The sequence below is a fragment of the Mobula birostris genome, chromosome 17 (assembly GCF_030028105.1).
Source record: "Mobula birostris isolate sMobBir1 chromosome 17, sMobBir1.hap1, whole genome shotgun sequence".
Lineage (NCBI taxonomy): Eukaryota > Metazoa > Chordata > Chondrichthyes > Myliobatiformes > Myliobatidae > Mobula > Mobula birostris.
The window spans coordinates 6,328,975-6,348,642 of NC_092386.1; the positions used below are offsets into that span (position 1 = coordinate 6,328,975).

General features: G+C 43.4%; 1 protein-coding gene across 1 annotated transcript in view; it reads right to left on the minus strand.

Annotated features, from left to right (window-relative positions):
* adgrv1 (adhesion G protein-coupled receptor V1) overlaps positions 1 to 19,668 on the minus strand; it is a 525,473-nt gene that overhangs the window by 403,564 nt on the left and 102,241 nt on the right. The window contains exons 19-22 of the mRNA XM_072281026.1: positions 17,967 to 18,710; positions 11,880 to 12,253; positions 8,728 to 8,898; positions 6,159 to 6,339 (exon numbers count right to left, since the gene is read on the minus strand). Of these exons, the coding sequence (XP_072137127.1) occupies positions 6,159 to 6,339; positions 8,728 to 8,898; positions 11,880 to 12,253; positions 17,967 to 18,710 (1,470 nt within the window). The remainder of the gene's footprint in view (positions 1 to 6,158; positions 6,340 to 8,727; positions 8,899 to 11,879; positions 12,254 to 17,966; positions 18,711 to 19,668) is intronic.

Here is a 19,668-nt window from a genome sequence, read left to right on the forward strand (position 1 = left end):
CTCAGTAGCCACTTAATTAGGTACAGGAGGTACCTAATATACAACTCATATACACGAGGAAATCTGCAGATGCTGAAATTTCAAGCAACACACATAAAAGTTGCTGGTGAACGCAGCAGGCCAGGAATTCCCCCTCCCACTTTCAAATCTCTTACTAGCTCTTCTTTCAGTTAGTCCTGATGAAGGGTCTCGGCCCGAAACGTCAACTGTACCTCTTCCAAGAGACGCTGCCTGGCCTGCTGCGTTCACCAGCAACTTTTATGTGTGTTGCTATACAACTCATATTGTAGGTTACAGTTTATTAGTGCCGGTAATTTAGTTTAGGTGTGTTACCATTTTCTGGGAAGGGAAACAAATTGACTGATATTGGAGGTATCCCTCTCTCCCAGGATCCACACTCCTCTCCTAAAAAATTCCTTCGTCTCCAGCTCTTTGCCATTCCCACTTATCACCTCCCAGCCATTAATGCCACACTCCCCCACCCACGTGGTCTCACCTATCACCTCCCAGCTTGTCCTCCTTTCTTCCCCGCACCTTCTTATTCTGACATCTTCTCCCTTCCTTTCCAGTCCTGATAATAGTCTGGGCTGGAAACATCAGATGTTTATTCCTCTCCATAGATGCTGCCTGACCTGGGGAGTTCCTCCTGCATTTTGTCTGTGTTGCTTTGAGTTTCCAGCATCTGCAGAATCTGTTATGATAATGGTGATTTGCTTATGACAAGTGGTGAAAACAACTAAGACAAAGAAGAACGTGAGATAAAGAATTTGATGTTTATATGTCCTCCCTATGGAATGCGTGGCTTTCCTCTGGATGCTCTGGTTTCCTCTCAGAAGCGACAGAACTTGGGCATCTATACCTCCCCTTTGCAACTGTTTCCTCCATTTCCTAACCGGAAGACCAACAATCTGTGCAGATTGGTTAATATATCTCCATTTCACTGACAGTCAACACTCGGGCACCTCAAGGATGGGTGCTTAGCCCATTGCTCTACTCTCTCTATACACATGGATGAGTGGCTAAGCATAGCTCAAATGTCATCTCTAAATTTGCTGATGATACAACCATTTATGGCAGAATCTCAAATGGTGGCAAGAGGGTATACAAGAGAGAGGTATGCCAGCTAGCTAAATGGTGTCATAGCAACGATCTTGCACTCAGCGTTAGTACGACCAAAGAGCTGATTGTGGACTTCAGGAAGGGTAAGACGAAGGAACACATACCAATCCTCATAGAGGGATCGAAAGTGGAGAAAGTGAGCTATGTCAAGCTCCTGGATGTCAAGATCTCTGAGGATCTAACCTGGTCCCAACATATCGATGCAGCTATAAAGAAGGCAAGACAGTGTCTATATTTCATTAGGAGTTTGAGGAGATTTGGTTTGTTAACTAAAACGCTCGAAAAATTCTACAGATGTACCGTGGAAAGCGTTCTGACTAGCTCCATCACTGTTGGTATTTCGGTGGGGGGTGGGGGGGGTGGTGTGGTGCTACTGCACAGGATTGAAGTAAGTTGTAGAAAGTTGTAAAATTAGTCGGCTCCATCATGGGTACCAGCATCCGTAGGTGGTGTCTCAGGAAGGCAGTATCCATCAGGACATGCTCTCTTCTCATTGTTACCGTCACAATGGAGGTACAGGAGCCTGAAGGCACACACTCAGTGATTCAGCATCAGCTTCTTCCCGTCTGCCATCCGATTTCTGAATGGACACTGAACCCGTGAACACTACCTCACCACTTTCTGTTATTTCTGTTTTTGAACTACTTATTTTAACTTAACTATTTCATATATATAGAGAGAGAGAGAGATATATATATATTATATATATATATATATATATATAGAGAGAGAGAGAGAGAGACATATATTTACTGTAATTCAGTTTTTTTTCTGTATTTATCATGTATTGCATTGTACTGTTGCCACAAAGTTAACAAGTTTCACAACATATGCCGGTGATATTAAACCTGATTCTGATTCTGACAATCCAAAGACATAGCAGTTATTGTAAATTGTCCTGTGATTAGGCTGGGGTTAAATTGGTAGATTGCTGCGGCATGGTACGAAGGGCCAGAAGGGCCTTTGCATGCTGCTTCTCTGGTTCAAGAGCCTGTTGGTTGAGGGGTAATAATTGTTCCTGAACCAGGTGGTGTGAGTCCTGAGGCTCCTGTAACTTGTTCCTGATGGCAGCAGTGAGCATGGCCTGGATGGTGGGGGTCCTTGATGATGGAAATCACTCATAATGTTCATAATCTTAACCTTAAAGAAGTGTTCATAACCTAAGCAGTTCACAGGTTGTGGCTGCAAACCCTATTGCCAGGTAATTGAGAGTACCTTAGCAGCTATCAATTGCCTCTCAAATGCCTGATTGAATGCATAGGATGGGCATAAATAGGGTGGTCATACTTTAGGCAGGAACTGCATTGAGAGTCAGTATCATAATTTAATCAAAGCTGTTCTGTGGCAACTACTTTGACATATACATTCAGTCCCACTTTATTAGGTAAGACCTTTTGCTATTCTAGCCCGTCCACATCAAGGTTCATCATGTTGTGCATTCAGAGATGTTCTTCTGCACACCACTGTTGTAACGCGTGGTTATTTGAGTTCATGTCGACTCCCTGTCAGCTTGAACCAGTCGGCCATTCTCCTTTGACCTCCCTCATTAACAGGGCAGTTTCACCCACAGAACATCTTTTTTTGTTTTACGCACTTTTCTCTGTAAACTCTAGAGACTGTTATGTGTGAAAATCTCAGATGTATTGGCATTAGAAAGAGTCCAGAGGAGTTTCACAAGAATTATTCCAGGAATGAAAGAGCTAATGTATGAGGAGCATTTGATGGCACTGGGCCTTTACTCACTGAAGCTTAGAAGAACAAGGGGGAACCGCAATGAAACCTATTGACTATTAAAAGGATGAAGTAGAGTGGATATGGAGAGGATGTTTCCTATAATAAGGGAATCTAGGACCAGGGGACACCAGTTCAGAATAGAGGGATGTCCATTTAGACTGAGATGAAGAGGAAGCTCTTTAGACAAAGAGTTTTGAATTTGTGGAATTCATTGCCATCGATGGCTGTGGAGGCAAAGTCATCTGGTATATTTAAAGCAGAAATTGCTAAGTTCTTGATTAACAACACACACAAAATGCAAGAGGAACTCAGCATCTATGGAAAAGAGCAAACAGTTGACGTTTTGGGCCGAGACCTTACAACAGGACTGGAAAAAAGGATGAGAATTTAGAGCAAGAAGGTAGGGGGAGGAGAGGAAGAAGTACCAAGGTAGTAGATGATAGATGAAATGGAAAGAGGGGTAGGGGTGGAATAAAGAGCTGAAAAGCTGTTAGGTGGAAGAGATAAAGGGCTGGGGAAGGGAGAATCCTCTGTCTTCACCGTATCTACTCTCAGGGTGAGGCTTTTCATTCCAGAACTAATGAGATGCCATCCCTCTTCAAAGAAAAGGGCTTTCTTTCCTCCACCATCAACACTGCCCTCACTCGCATCTCTTCCATTTCATGCACGTCTGCCCTCACCCCATCGTCCTGCCACCCCACCAGGGATACGGATCCTCTTGTCCTCACCTACCACCTCAGTAGCGCCCCCCCACGCCCGTCCAGTGCATAATTCTGCATAACTTGTGCCATTTCCAAATATCCCACCACCAAGCACATCTTTCCCTCCCCTCCCTCACCACCCTCCCACTTTCCGTTGGGATTGCTCCCTATGCGAATATCTTGGTCATTCGTCTCTCCCCACCGATCTCCCTCCCGGCACTTATCTTTGCAAGCGGAACAAGTGCTTCACCTGCCCCTACACCTCCTCCCTCACTACCATCCAGGGCCCAAACACTCCTTCCAGTTGAGGGGACACTTCACCTGTGAGCCTGTTAGGGTCACCTACTGTGTCCCGTGCTCCCAATGTGGTCTTCTGTATGTCAGTGAGATCCAATGTAGATTGGGAGACCACTTCACCGAGCACCAACTCTCCACCTGCTAGAAAAACCGGATCTCCCAGTGGCCGCCCAATTTAATTCTACTTCCCATTCCCATTCCGATATGTCAGTCCGTGGCATCCTCTACTGCCGCAGTACGCCACACTCAGGTTGGAGGAACAACACCTAATATTCCACCTGGGCAGCCTCCAACCTGATGGCAAGAACATTGATTTCCAGAACTTCCAGTAATTAACCCACCTCCTTCGCCATTCCACTTTGAGGATGAGGACAAGGTTTCGGGGCACTTGGAGACTAATGATAAAATAAGTCAAAGTCAGCAAGGTTTCTGTGAAATAAAATCTAGCCTGACTAATTTGTTAAAATTCTTCGAGGAATTAACAAGCAGGGTGGATAAAGGAGAGGCAGTGGATGTCATTTACTTAGATTTTCAGAAGGCATTTGATAAGGTACCTTACATGAGGCAGTTTAACAAGATAAAATCCCATGGTGTTACAGGAAAGATACTGGCATGGATAGAGGAATGGCTGACAGGCAAGAGGCAGTGAGTGGGAATAAAGGGGGCCTTTACTGGTTGACTGCCAGTGACTAGTGGTGTTCCTCAGGGGTCAGTTCTGGGACCGCTACTTTTCACATTGTTAGTCAATGATTTAGATAATGAGATTGATGGCTTTGCGGAATATAGGTGGAGGGGTAGGGAGTGCTGGGGATTGCAGCAGGACTTATTGGAAGAATGGGAAAAAGTGGCAGATGTAATACAGTGTTGGGAAATGTATAACAATGTATTTTGGTAAAAGAAACAATAGTGCAGACTGTTACCTAAATGGGGAAAAGGTTCAAACATCAGAGGTGCCGAGGGACTTAGGAATCCTCGTGCAAGACTTCCAGAAGGTTAATTTACAGGGTGCGTGGTAAAGAAGGCAAATGCAATGTTGGCATTTATTTCAAGGGGAATTGAATATAAAAACAAGGAGATAATGCTGAAGCTGATACTAGTCAGGCTGTACTTGGAGTATTGTCAACGATTTTGGGTCCCATATCTCAGAAAGGATGTACTGTCATTGGAGTTGCGTGGGGAGCTCATTGAAACCTACTGAATGTTGAAAGGACTAGATAAAGTGGATGTGGAGAGGATGTTTCCTCTGGTGGGGCTTTTCAGAACTAGAGGGCACAGCCTCAAAATTGAGGGACAACCTTTTAGAACAGAAGTAAGGAGGAATTTTTTTAGCCAAAGTGTGCTGAATCTGTGGAATGCTCTGCCACAGACTGCAGTGGAGGCCAGGTCCGTGGGTACATTCAAAGCAGAGGTTGATAGATTTCCAATTAGTTGGGCATTAAGGGATACGGGAGGGCAGGTGAATGCAATTGAATGGGATCCAGGATCAGCCATGGTGAAATGGTGGAGCGCCTCGATGGGCTGAATGGCCTAACTCTGCTCCTATGTCTTATGGTCTTCCTGTTTCCCTCTCTCGCCTCATCTCCTTACCTACCCATCACCTCCCTCTGGTGCTCCTCCCTCTTCCCATTCTTCCATGGTCTTCCACCCTCTCCTGTCAGACTGCCTCTTCTTCAGCCCTTTCTCTCTGTCACCTATCAGCTTCCCAGCTCTTTACTTCACTCCTCCCTCTCTCCTAGTTTCACCTGTCACCTACCACCTTGTACTTCTTCCTCCCCTCCCCTCACTTTCTTGCTCTAACCTCTCATCTTTTTTTCCAGCTCGAAACATCGACTGTTTACTCTAATCCACAGGTGGCCTGCTGAGTTCCTCCAGCATTTGGTGTGTGTTGCTTGGATTTCCAGCATCTGCAGATTTTCTCTTGATTAGCTGTCAATGGTGATGAGGAGAAGGCAGGAGATTGGGGTTGAGAGGGATAATAAATAAGCCATGATGGAACGATGGAACAGACTCAATGAGCTGAATGACCTAATTCTACTTCTATGTTTTATGTCTTATAAGATCAGCAGTTTCTGAGATACTCAAACCACCCATCTGCCACCAACAATCATTCCACGGTCAAAGTCACATAGATCACTTTCTTCCCCATTCTGATGTTTGAGCTGAACAGTAACTGAACCTCTTGACCATGTCTGCATGCACTGAATTTCTGCACGTGATTGGCTGATGAGATATTTGCATTAATGAGGTGTACAGGTATACTTAATAAAATGGCCACCGAGTGTATAATTAACAATTTAACATAATTACCATATGGGTGATCACTGGCTTTTATTACGACTTGTGTGCTTGCTTTCTCCTGGTCAATACTGGCCCCGCTGGTTGGAGTTGAGCCGACTTTTCCATCTCCAGATATCGCAGAAACCAGGGAAATTCTGAAGTGCTCAGCAGTCTCAGGTAAATTGTCATCTAGAACGTGCACATTCAAAACCTTCAAGAGAACAGAGTCACCAATCAATAACCAATGCTCAGAAATAAGGTGGTTATAACTGATCAACTACTTTTGAACATCAGCCGTTGACTACTTCTAGAAATGGTAATATTTCTTTATTTTATTCTTATTTAGAGATACACCGCAGAACAGCCCCTTCCAGCCCAACAAGCTGCACCATATACCAACCTCCTTATTTAACCCCGGCCTAATCACAGGACAATTTACAATGACCAATTGATCTAGTAACCGGTAGGTCTTTGGACTGTGGAAGGAAACCGGAGTACCTGGAGGAAACCCATGTGTATCATAGTGGGGACGTGAAATCATCTCCTTACTGATGGTGCCAGAATTGAACTCTGAACTCCGAAGCCCCGAGTTGTAATAGCGTCGCACTAACTACTGCACTACCATGGTGCTCTTACTAAACACCAGAGGTTCTTCAGACGCTGGAAATCTTCAGCAACACACAGAATGCTGGAGGAACTGAGCAGGCTCAAACAGCAAAAAATCATGAACTATGTTATGATTTAAACAGTGAAATCATGAAATGAATAAAGTAATTTATATTGCATAGGATAAATCTAGCTGCTCTTGTATTCCTGATAGGAGCGGATCTACAGATTCTTTGAACTTCCATAATCGTCCATAGGCTCTGAACATGAACCATTCAAATAAAAACATTCTCATCCAGAGACTGGCAAGTCAGATCAAGTCAAGTCAAGTTTAATATCGTTCAACTGTATGCATGTACACCACTAATCAAAACAACATTCCTCCAGAACAAGGTGCACAACACAATACATATAACACTCACACTCATAACACAAAGTAATATTACCACAAATAAATTAACAAATAATAAAGTATATTTTAGAAGATTGACACTCAGCATAAAATGCATTTGTGATACAAGTTAACAAGTAAATACTGGTGTTTCATACGTGATTAGACCTGGGTGGAGGCAGGGAGTTCAGTAGTCTCATGACACAGGGGAAGAAGCTGTCTCTCATCCTTTCGGTCCTTGTCCTAATGCTATGTTACCTCCTGCCTGATGGTAGGGGATCAATAAGATTGTTGGAGGGATGGGAAGGATCCTGCATACACAGTGCTCCCGATAAATATCTGTAATGGGTGGATGAGAGACCCAATGATCCTCTCAGTAGTCCTCACAATGTTTTGCAGGGACTTGTGGTCAGTTACTTTATAATTCCAATACCAGACAGTTATGCAGCTGGTCAGGACACTCTCAATACTGCTCCTGTAAAACCTGGTTAAAATGGGAAAAGGGAGGAACCTCCTTCATCTCAATCTCCTCAGGAAATGGAGCCGCTGCTGTGCTTTCTGAACCAAAGTGGTGTTGAAAGACTAGATGAGATAGTCCGTTATGTGTACTCCCAGAAACTTGGTGCTCCTAACTCTCACCACGGAGGAACTGTGTATGTGCAGTGAGCCATAGTTAGCCTGCACCTACCTACAGTCCACAATCATCCCTTTGGTCATGTCCATGTTGAGACGCCAGTTGTTGTGCTCACACCATTGCACCATCCGCTCCACCTCCTCTCTGTAAGCCAACTTGTCGTCGTTGTTGATTAAGCTAACTACTGTTGTCTTCAGCAAACTTTTTGAACTGGATCTAGCAATGCTGTCATGCATCAGCAGTGGGCTGAGCTTGCAGCCCTGGGGAGTGCCAGTGCTCAGCGTAATGGTGTTAGAGGTGTTTCTGCCAACTTGGACTGACTGTGGCCTTTCTATCAAGAAGTCCAGGATCCAGTCACAGACAAAGTGTTGAGATCCGTCATGGGCAGTTTACCCATCAGCTGATAAACACTGAGCTGAAGTCAATAAACAACATCCTGGAATTTGAGGCACCATTTTCCAAGTGGGGCAGGACGGAATGGAGTGCAAGTCTATGACATCATCAGTGGACCGACTTGAGCAATAAGCAAATTGGAAAGGGTACAATGTGGTAGGAAGACTGGGATTTAATGTGATCCATAAACAGCCACACAAAGCACTACATTATTATTGAGGTCAGTGCCACTGGTCTGGCAGATACTGTCACCCTTCTGGGCACCAGGATGATGGTGGCTGCCTTGCAGCCTGAGGGGACAGTGTACCACCCCAGATAGATGTCTGTTAGAAACTCAGTTAACTATGCAGCAGAAAGGAGAGTTGCCATTCTACCAACCTCATGTGCCACCAGACAAATGTCCTGACATTAATGTGGTCACTGAAAAATTCACCAACAACATACATACATACATTTGAAATCAGAAATTCAGTATAATATGACATTAAAAACTAAAGTTCACACCATCTTATGGTGGTCAGAACTGCTGTACACCCCTGTGTTTAACTTTCTTCTGTGGTTAGATTTCTTTTTACCTCAGAGTTTTGCTGGGGAGCAAAAGTGATGGTACCAGTGGAGTTGACAAAATCACTCACATCACTGCTGTCAAATTCAACCTGTGTGATATTGTAATTCACAAAGACAGAGTCCAAGGCTCCTCTTGTTCTTTCTACAACACATGAAATTGTAGATCCCTCACTGGCCATCTGCAAAAAAGTTAATAAAAGATTTGCTGGTAAACTGCACAAAGTCATACTGGTCGCTCACTGTGAAGGAAACAGCTACAATTTCTATTCAAGAAGAAATAAGTAAATACAGGACAATTAGAAAAATATCTATCAAATGAGGGGTAGACATTTAGCCCTAAAGGTCAAACCAGTGACTGACAAGTCCTAGAGTCTAGACCTGAAAGTCAAGCCATGATGGACGAATCCTGGGGTGAAGGCTGAAGTTGAAGATTAAGCCAATTTAAGTGCTGAGCCAGATTAAAGTGTCGAGGCCAAGGGCGAAGGACAAATTGGTGTTCAGCTGTCTACTCTGTGAGGCTTTACTCGCTTCAGTACTGAACTGATTCTGCAACTGTGGCCTGCGGCCATCGTCACTCACCTCGGCATTGAACTAGCTCCGTGACAGTGGCCTACAGCCATTGGTGTCCTAGACCTGCTACTTCACAGAAATGGCTCCTTGATTGTGGACTGTCTTTCAGTGACTCTGTGGGTCATGTTCCCCTTTATTCTTGTGTACAGGAAATGATGTTAAACAATCCTGAATACAGCAGGTGTTGCTAGAACTTCACCTTCAGATTTATTTATCACGTGTGTCAAAACATACAGTGAAATCTGTCGTTTGTGTTAAATACTATTACACCCAAGGATGTTCTGAGGGCCAGCCTGCAAATGTTGCCACACATTCAGAGATCAACATAGCTTAGTCAGGAGAACAGCACCAACATCAAAAATAACGACAAAACTAAGCAAGACCCTTTCCCATCCCTCCCACCCACCAAACTACTCACATCACACACACCTAGTGCAATACCCAAGTGTAATGCTGAGGCTTTATAAGGCACTGGTCCAACCACATTTGAAGTATTGCGAGCAGTTTTAAACAAAAACATATTTATGTATTCATTTATATATTTATTGGGACACTGTGTGGAATAGGGCCTTCCAACCCTTCAAGCCACGCCACCCAGCAATCTCCCGATTTAACTTGAACCTAATCATAGGACAACTTACAACCCCCAATTAACCTAACAACTGGTAAGTTTTTGGAATATGGGAGGAAACCCACATGGTCAGGGGAGAACGTGCAAATTCCTTACAGACGGCAGCTGCCTGTACTATGAAATGTTGTACTAACCACTACACTACTGTCCTGCCTCGCTTGTGCTCCTTATCTAATTAAGGACTTGCTGGCATTGGAGAGGACCCACAGGAGGTTTACCAAAAGATCCTGGGAATGAAAGCGTTAATGTGTGACGGGCATTCGGAGTGTACTCGCTGGAGTTTAGAGGAATGAATGGGGATCTCATTGAATCCTCTCAAATATTGTAAGGCCTCGACAGAGTGGATGAGGGGCAGTCTAGGACCAGAGAGCACAGCCTCAGAATAGAGGGACGTCCATTTAGAACAGAGATGAGGAAGAATTTCTTCAGCCAGAGGGTGGTGAATCTGTGGAATTCATTGCAACAGACTGCTGTGGAAGCCAAGTTATTGGGTATATTTAAAGTGGGGGTTGATAGGTTCTTGATTAGTAGGGGATTCAAAGGTTACAGGGAGAATGGGCTAAGTCAGATAATAAATCAGCCATGATGGAATGGTGGTGCAGACTCAACAGGCAAATGGCCTAATGCTGCTCCTATGTTTTATGAAATGTATTAGGAGAAGAAGAAAGGAAGAATGAGGTGCATTCTGACAAAAGTGATTGCTGGATCAACTGAACATAGATATTTAAAACTTCAAAAACAACAGTAAATGGGTATGAATACAAATAATTATATCCATGGAAAAAAGATCTTCAAAGAGAAATAGGAAGAGAGTATGATTGGGAATGATTACATATCTAAAAACAGACTGGGAGAAATTGCTGTTGGACATTGAAAAGCATTGTGATGGAGCATCTATAGTACCGAAGCTTATGGGAGAAAAGGTAAATACAGTGGATTCTGGTTAATTGGACCAAAGGTTAATCAGGGCAGCCACTTATTTGGGACAACTCTTCAAGACAAAAATTAATCGAGTAAATAGCCAGAATTCCATTCATTTATTTGGGAAAGTATGCCACTTAATTGGGGCAGGAGACTGTTACCGAACAGTTTCTAACGAGCATTAATTGCTTGCACTCATGTGGCTGTTAGACACAACACCGCATTCTGAGCGAAGTTTTTAAATAGCGTCAGTTGCGTGTGTTTGTGCTCAAAACACAGTGATTTTTTTTTCCACTGACAGTTGTTGAGAAATAAGCAGTAAGACAATTCAGAACTGCTTTGCTCATTGCAGGTTCAAGCACTCAGGCTTGGAGATGCCAGAAATGGCCAGGAGAGAAAATGAAATGATTTCACTACTTAAACTACAACGAATTGGAAGATAGCAACAATCAACTTGAATGTTATAATAAAAAGGAAGATTTGGAGGATGAAATCAATAGAATTGCATTATTTGCACTGGGTGTACGTACTGATTTTGTTCATTTACTGTCAGAAGAACACAACATGGATAAGTTACTCTGTCAATAACTATTCGGAACTAATACACAGTTTTATAAGTACTGCAGTAGTATTAGTAGTGTTCTAATTTGTCTGTATTTCATTTAAATACATAATTTGTTATTTAATTAAATGGCTCTTTGTCATTTTTATACCTTTTTAACTATTTCCATGAAACTTCAGCTAATTGGGGCGGCCGCTAAATTGGTCCAAAATGTACTGGTCCCAAGGTGGCCCAATTAACTGGAATCCATAAGTTTTATACCTTAAGGCTGAATAGGGAGGGTCACCAGTGGGAAGAGACTTGGACTGCCAAGGCAGATGAGACTGACAGACGTAAAGGCCAAAATACTGTCTTTTCTATGGTACAGAGCTTCAAGTATATACAGTAGTTCTAAATTTAAAAGGCCCAAGTTTCATGAATTTAGACTAGAGACTTGCCTGTGAACCTCAAATCAAGTGTTAGTATATATATTTCACCTGTGGAATGCAGGTCCCAGTGAAACCAAACAGTCCATTGGCATTGTCACTTTTCTGTATTCGCAGTCTGGCTGTGGCATTGTGCTGTGAAATCCTGGCTCCACCATACACACTTGTCAGTTTCAAGGTGAATGATTCTTCCCCTTCCTCCTCAGCATCGTCTCTTGCAGCAACGATAAACGACTTCTTTTTCTCTCCTCCTCTGTATTCCAGGTACCCAGAGATCGGGTGGAGGTCAGCCTTCGCCGGAGTGGCGTGAATTTCATGGATTTCATCTCGATTCAGCTTGCGGACATAAATTCTCACATCTTGCATTAGCCCCGTGAACCTGTTCTGCCCATCTGTATTCGCCCCAACCGTTAGAAAACCAGGCCCTAGAGGGAGAACATAGAGTGTAGAAATAGAATGGTACAACACAGTTAATGAGACCACAGGAGAAGCTGTACTTGGAGCCCATCAGACATAACAGCAGAAGTGGGCCATTTGGCCCATCGATTCTACCCTACCATTCCATCATGCTGTGTCAATCCCATTTTCCTGCCTTTGACACCCTGGCTAATCAGGAACTTATTATACAGGCAACTATTACCATGAGGTTTCCAATGACCATTGTGGCTCCTTTGGTAAAGTGAAAACTTTAGAAATTAAATGGTTCCAAAAATGCATGATTTGTGTTTTCTCCCCACATTCTTTAACAACCCTAGACTTCATTGAGAGGTAATGTTATTAGAACCTACACAATACAGGCCATTCAGCCCACGATACTGTGATGACCCTTTAGTCTACTCCAAGATCAATCTAACCCTACCCTCCTGCAGAATCCTCCATTTTACTTTTATCCATATGCCTATACAAGAGTTTCTTAAATGTTTCTAATATACCTGCCTCTACCTTCACACACCCACCACCCTCTGTGTAAAAAACTTACCTCTGACACCCCCTCATACTTTCTTCCAATCACCATAAAAGTATGACCCCTTGTTTTAGCCGTTTCCGCACTGGGATAAAGTCTCTGGCTGTTCACTCAGTCTATGCCTCTTATCATCTTGTACACCTCTATCAACTCAACTCTCATCCTCCTTCACTTCAAAGAGAAAAGCCCTAGCTCACTCAGTCTATTCCCATAAGACATGCTCTCCAATCCAGGCAGCTTCCTGGTAAATCTCCTCTACGCCCTCTCTAAAGTTTCTACATCCTTCCTGTAACAAGGGGACCAGAACTGAATACAATACTCCATGTGGTCTAACCCTTCCCTCCTGCATAGCCCCTCATTTTTCTTTCATCCATATGCCTATCTATTAAATGTCCCTAATGTATCTATCCCTATCACCAACCCTGGCAGTGCGTAACACACACTTACCATTCTGTGTAAAAACAATCTGACATCCCCCCTAAACTTTCCTCCAATCACCTTAAGATTATTCCTTCTTGAATTTGCCATTTTGTGGTTAAAGGGTGCTGGCTGTCAATTCTATCAAAGCCTCTGATCATCTTGTACACCTCTAACAAATCACTTCTCAACTCCTTTGCTCCTGCACTCAACTTATCCTCATAAGACATGCTCTTTAATCCAGGCAGCGTCCTGGTAAATCTCTGCACCCTTTCTAAAGCGTCCTTGTCCTTCCTATAATGAGACAATCAGAAATGAACACAAAAATGCATAATAAATTGAGCTGCACAACATTGTTTGGGAAATGTTATTCTTTTGGAATTCTCTATTACAGATACAGTGTGATGGGCCTTTCTGGACCTCCGAGACGCGCCACCCAGCAACCCCCAATTTAACCCTAACCTAATCACAGGTCAATTTACAATGACCAATTCATCTGCTCAGCACATCTTTGGACTGTGGGAGGAAACCAGAGCACCCGGAGGAAACCCACGCATTCCATGGGGAGTCTCCTTACAGAGGATGCTGGGATTGAACTTCAAACTCCAACTTGCCGAGCTGTAATAGCGTTGAGCTAACTGCTATGCTACTGTGGCATTTTAAGATAAAACTGCTTTTTTTTTTACATACTATTGTAATTTTCATCCAAAATATAATTCCCTTTAATGACATTGGTACATAAATCTAACTTATGAAACACAATGTGAAACATGCAAGACGAATAGACAAACTATGAATTAAATGACATGCCATAACATAAAATTAGCATCTCTAGGAAGAGGTACAGTCGACGTTTCGGGCCGAGACCCTTTGTCAGGGTCTTGGCTCGAAACGTCGACCGTACCTCTTCCTAGAGATGCTGCCTGGCCTGCTGCGTTCACCAGCAACTTTTATGAATTTTTTGTGAATTTTCAGCATCTGCAGAATTCCTCGTATTTGCGTACATAAAATTAGCAATGGTTCAATGAGCTACTGTGGAAGTTGCAGGAAGGCAAGGGTTAAGGTGATATACTGACAGAAACAGGGTGCATACTCAAGCTGAACACAGCCCTTGAGAAACTAACTTTGTACCGCCTCTTTGCTCAAGCCTGGGACCCAAGGTCACCAGGCATACAAGACAAGGATGCAACCGACGGGTTAAAGATTTGCTTTATTTTTCACATGAACTCGAAATTTCCTCACTTACAGACCCTATGCATTTTGGATTGACAACATCTTCTACACAATCTCCCTCAACAGTGGTGCACCACAAGGCTGTGTGCTCAGCCTCCTGCTCTACTCACTGCGTGGGTAAGCACAGCTCCAGCTCCACTGTCATAGACCGAATCAAAGGTGGTGATGAGTCAGCAAACAGGAGGGAGACTGAAAGTTTGGCTAAGTGGTGTCATAACAACCACCTCACACTCAATGTCAGCAAGACCAAGGAACTGATTTAGACTTCATGAGAGGTAAACCAGCAGTCCAAGAGACAGTAATAATCAGAGGATCAAACCTGGACAGGGTTAGTAGCTTTAAATTCCTGGGTGTTCCTATTGCAGAGGACCTGTCCTGGACCTGCCATGGGTAAAGCCCTCCCAACCATTGAGCACATCTACATGAAACATTGCTCTAGAAAAGCAGCATCCATCATCGGAGATTCCCACCACCCAGGTCATGCTCTCTTCTCGCTGCTACCATCAGCTAGAAGGTACAAGAGCCTCAGCACTCATACCACCGGGTTCAAGAACAGTTACTACGCCATAATCATCAGCCTCTTGGCTAAAAGGGGATAACTCCACTCACTTGCTCCATCACTGAAATGTTCCTACAACCAATGATCTCACTTTAAGGACTCTTCATCTCCTTAGCTCATGTTCTCATTATTTATTGCTATTTATTTATATTTGCACTTACAGAGTTTGTTGTCTTCTGCACTCTGGTTGATCTTTCATTAATCCTTTTACAGTTACTATTCCATAGATTTGCTAAGTATGCCCACAGGAAAATGAAACTCAGGGTCGTATATGGTGACATATATGAACTTTGATAATAACATTTACTTTGAACATCAAAACATACAATCAAATGTGTTAATGACCTGCACAGCTTGAGGAAGTGCTGGGGCAGCCCGATTATCCCAGCATACCTCTGGCACCAACATAGCTTGCCCATACTACGCCTGTGGAATGTGGGAGGAAACCAGAACACTCGGAGGAAACCCATGCAGTCATGGAAGAACGTACAATCTCCTTACTGACAGTGGCAGGAGGTGAACTCAGGTCAGTGACACTGTAAAGCGTAGTAATAAGAGGGCGCGCTCTGGATTGTGAGGGTCCTTCAAAATGGATGCCACCTTCTTGAAGCACCACCATGTAAAGATACTTTCAAAGGTGGGGAGGGTTGTGCCCATGATGGAGCTGGCTGAGTTTACAACCTTTGGCAGCTTTTTCCGATCCTGTGCAGTGGCGTCTCCATACCAGACAGCAATGCAAACAGTCACAACGCTCTCCTCGGTAGATCTATAGAAATTCGCTCAACTTTGGAAACATACCAAATCTCCTCAAACCTCCTAATGAAGTATAACCACTGGTGTGCCCGCTTTTTAATTTCATTAATATGCTGGCCCCTAGATGGATCTTCTGAGATGCTGACACCCAGGAACTTGATGCTGCTCATCCTTTCCACTGCTGGCCACTCGATCAGAACTAGTGTGCTTTTCCTCGACTTCCCCTTCCTCAAGTTCACAATCGATTACTTGGTCTTGCTAATGCTGAGTGCAAGCTGTTGCTGCACTTCTGATATCTACACCAAAGTTCTTGGATGTATATACAGAAGTTCAAAGTAAATTTATTACCAAAGTACATACATGTTACTATCAACTAACGAGATAATTTTTTTGAAAGCTTTTACAGGGAAAAAATAAAATACAATGGAATTTACGAAAAGCATGCATCAAGGTCCCTTGGTTCCTCAGATATTTCAAAGGTCCAAATAAATCCCATGTGGGTATCATCATCATCAGGTGCCATGCCCAGTTTGAGCTTTGACTGCCATGGCCCACACACTGCTGTTTTGAGCCAAGTGGATCAATTCATTGGTATTCATTTTCAGTTCTCTGAGTGCTGTCTCCATCATCATTTGTCTCTGCCTTCCTTTTGCTTTCTTCCCTTCAATCTTTCCCATAATTACCGTGTATTCCAACTCCTCTTTCCCAATCACACGTCCAATGAAGTCACGTTGCCTTTTCATGATCTCATACATTATTTCTCTTTTTGTGCTTGCTCGGTTCATGACATCCTCGTTAGATATTCATTTCATTCATGATATTCTTTGCATCCTCCTCAAAAACCTCATTTCCTCATGTTACTGGATATTGTCCAACATTCTGATCCATATAACATATCTGGATAAATGTAACATTTCAGTACTCTGAGGCGGGTTGTCATATGGGTATATAATTTGAGAAAAGACTTGGCCAGCTCGCACACAATGGATGCGATCAATGGGGTGATCACAATCATCACCTTGTCATGATGGAGAGGCTTGTGAGTTCCTGAGACCTCGAGAGTGATGCTATCTAGAGCTTAGTTCCTGGTAGGAAACATCCCTGGTGGCCAGGTCAAAAGAGAGGCTCCAGACAAAGTGTGATCCTCAACAGTGGAGCTGGCAGAAGATGATGACACATCACAACGGTATTGGAGGTGGAGGAAGGCTGCAGCAGTGAAGAGTCCACAGTCATCTTGCATTCCATGTCACTGGACCCTGACCCCGATCTGTCAATGACACTGTGCTGGCTGCCCATCCCTCATCCTCCTCACATTAAACAAAAGTCACACACAGGCGTTCTTCATTAAGGAAATATTGCCTCAGGAGAACATCATACTCTGATCGAGTGATCTCACTGCTATATTATAATATGTGATCACCAATGAGCAAATAAAACAGCTGCATTCAAATCATGAATAGAGACACCACAATCACTAAAGGTTACATCCAAAACATTGATTTAAAAAAAACTGACCCTGCAGCAACTCTAGCTGAGGATTTGTTAGCATGGGTCAGACCAGACTTGGAGCATTGTAAGTAGTTTTAGGCCCCCATAGTAAGAAAGAATATGCTGGCATTGTAGAGTCTAGAGGAGGTTCACAAGAATGATCCCGGGAATGAACGGGTTAACGTGTGAGAAGCCTATGATGGCTCTGGGTGCATATTCGCTGGAGTTCAGAAGAATGAGGGGGGACGTCATTGAAAACTATTGAATACTGAGAGGCCTGGACAGAGTGGATGTGGCGAAAATGTTACGTATAATGGAGCAGTCCAGGACAAGAGGGCACAGCCTTAGAGCACAAGAATGTCCCTTTAGAACAGAAATTAGGAGGAACTTCTTCAGCCAGGGGGTGGTGCATCTGTGGAATTCATCGCCATGGACGCTGCACAGGTCAAGTCATTGGGTATACTTAATGATTAATCAGGGTGTCAAAGTGGTTCTTGATTAGTCAGGGGGTCAAAGGTTATGGGAAGAAGGCAAGAGAATGGGGTTGAGAGGGATAATAAATCAGCCATGATGGAAGGATGCAGCAGACTCAATGGGCCAAATGGCCTAATTCCGCCCCTATGTCTTATGTGTTCACTCTGTTTGCTTTCTATAATAAAACCCACCGCTAATTTCTCCGAAATACCATCCTGACTCTACACAACAGTCAGCCTTTAGCACTTACCGTCTATGATTGCTTCACCTCTGAGATGCTTAACGCCATCAGGAAGTAGAATTCCATTCAAATAAAATTCAATCATTCCATCAGCCACTACAATTATAATGTGCATCCAGGTATTTTCATCCAGGTACCTTAACGCTGTTCCCGTGGCAACATGGGTAATATTTGAGCTCAACACGCTATAGCAAAACTTTACTGACAAGGAGGATTCATTGGTCGTCAACTTCATAGCATAATAAATGGTGGCATTGTCACTCGTCTTCGATATGATAAACCCATTGGTGTTGAGATCGGGTATCACCCAAGCAGACAATGTAAAATTTGCAACTGTATTCCTCATCCATGGCTGATATTCTGGGTGAACAGTTCCATACACACCCTCTGCCCCACTAAAGTACAGGGCATCTGTACCCGTGTGTCGTCGCCTGGTGTGAGGACGTAGCTCAACAGAGCTGGGAAATGTTCCAACCAGTATAAAGTCCGTCATTTCAGGCAGTCTGTATCTAAACGCATTGGACAGTATCTCCCACCCGATTCGAACATCTCCAAATGCACCTTGCAGTCGCTGAACGGTGAAGTTAGTAATGTATGACATGTCCTCATCTGAGAGCACGTCCTCCGCAACCTCCCTGTCCTGGCTTTCTGCATCCAGGACGAAAACTCCAAAAGGATCATCGTTAAGTGGAATCACAACATTGATACTTAAGCTCTGATTTGATAATTGACCACCAGGGCCAGGAGCCCCACCTGGGAAGTTAACAGAGAAGTTAATAAATTGTCACAAAATGATTCAACTGAATAGTTTTATCAATATCTAATAAAAAAGTTAGATTGTTTTCCCATTCTAAATGGGGGTTTGGTGCTTTTGCTGGGGCAAGTCAGAGGGGGAGCTTTGGGGTTCTAACGTTTCTGTCACTCATTCTTTGAGTTTTTTTCTGTCTTGTGGATGTCTGCGAAGACTAGGAATTTCAGTTTGTATACTGTATACATTCTCCCATATTAAATTTGAAATAAGCATTAAAATATAGAAATGCTAAGAGTCATACATAAATCCAAGAGGGCCATTATATCCACATGCAAGCTCGAGTTTCATGCATTGTAAATCTGTCTGCAATGTTATCGTACAAACACAAGGCATTCACGGAGCTTGCACAATCTCCCACGATTATTCTCTCATCTTGAGGACCCAAAGGGTTGAAAGTTTAATTGGTTACTACACATTGCCCCTCGCGTGTGTGGGTAGAATTCATGGGCTCATTGTCAGGAAATGCAGAGAAGATATGACCCAAATGCAGAGCAGTTGAAATGATTTAGTAGTGAGTGATCAGTTTAGTAATAAACTGCAAAATAATAAGCCTTGAGGGGCCACAAAACAGGAGAGAACAGATACTAAACACAACAAGGTAACTGATACATTAACACAAGAAATTCTGCAGATTCTGGAAATCCAGAGCAACACAAACACACACACAAAATGCTGGAGGGATTCAGCTAGTCAGGCAGCATCTATGAGAAGGAATAAACAGTCAACATTTCAGGCTGAGACCTCTCATCAGGAAGGGGAAAAATGCCAAAATAAAAAGGTGGGGGAGGGGAAGGAGGACAGCTAGAAGGTGAAAGGTGGTCAGATCAATGGGAAAGGTCAAGAGCTGGAGAAGAAGGAATCTGATAGGAGAGGAGAATGGACCTTGGAAGAAAGGGACAA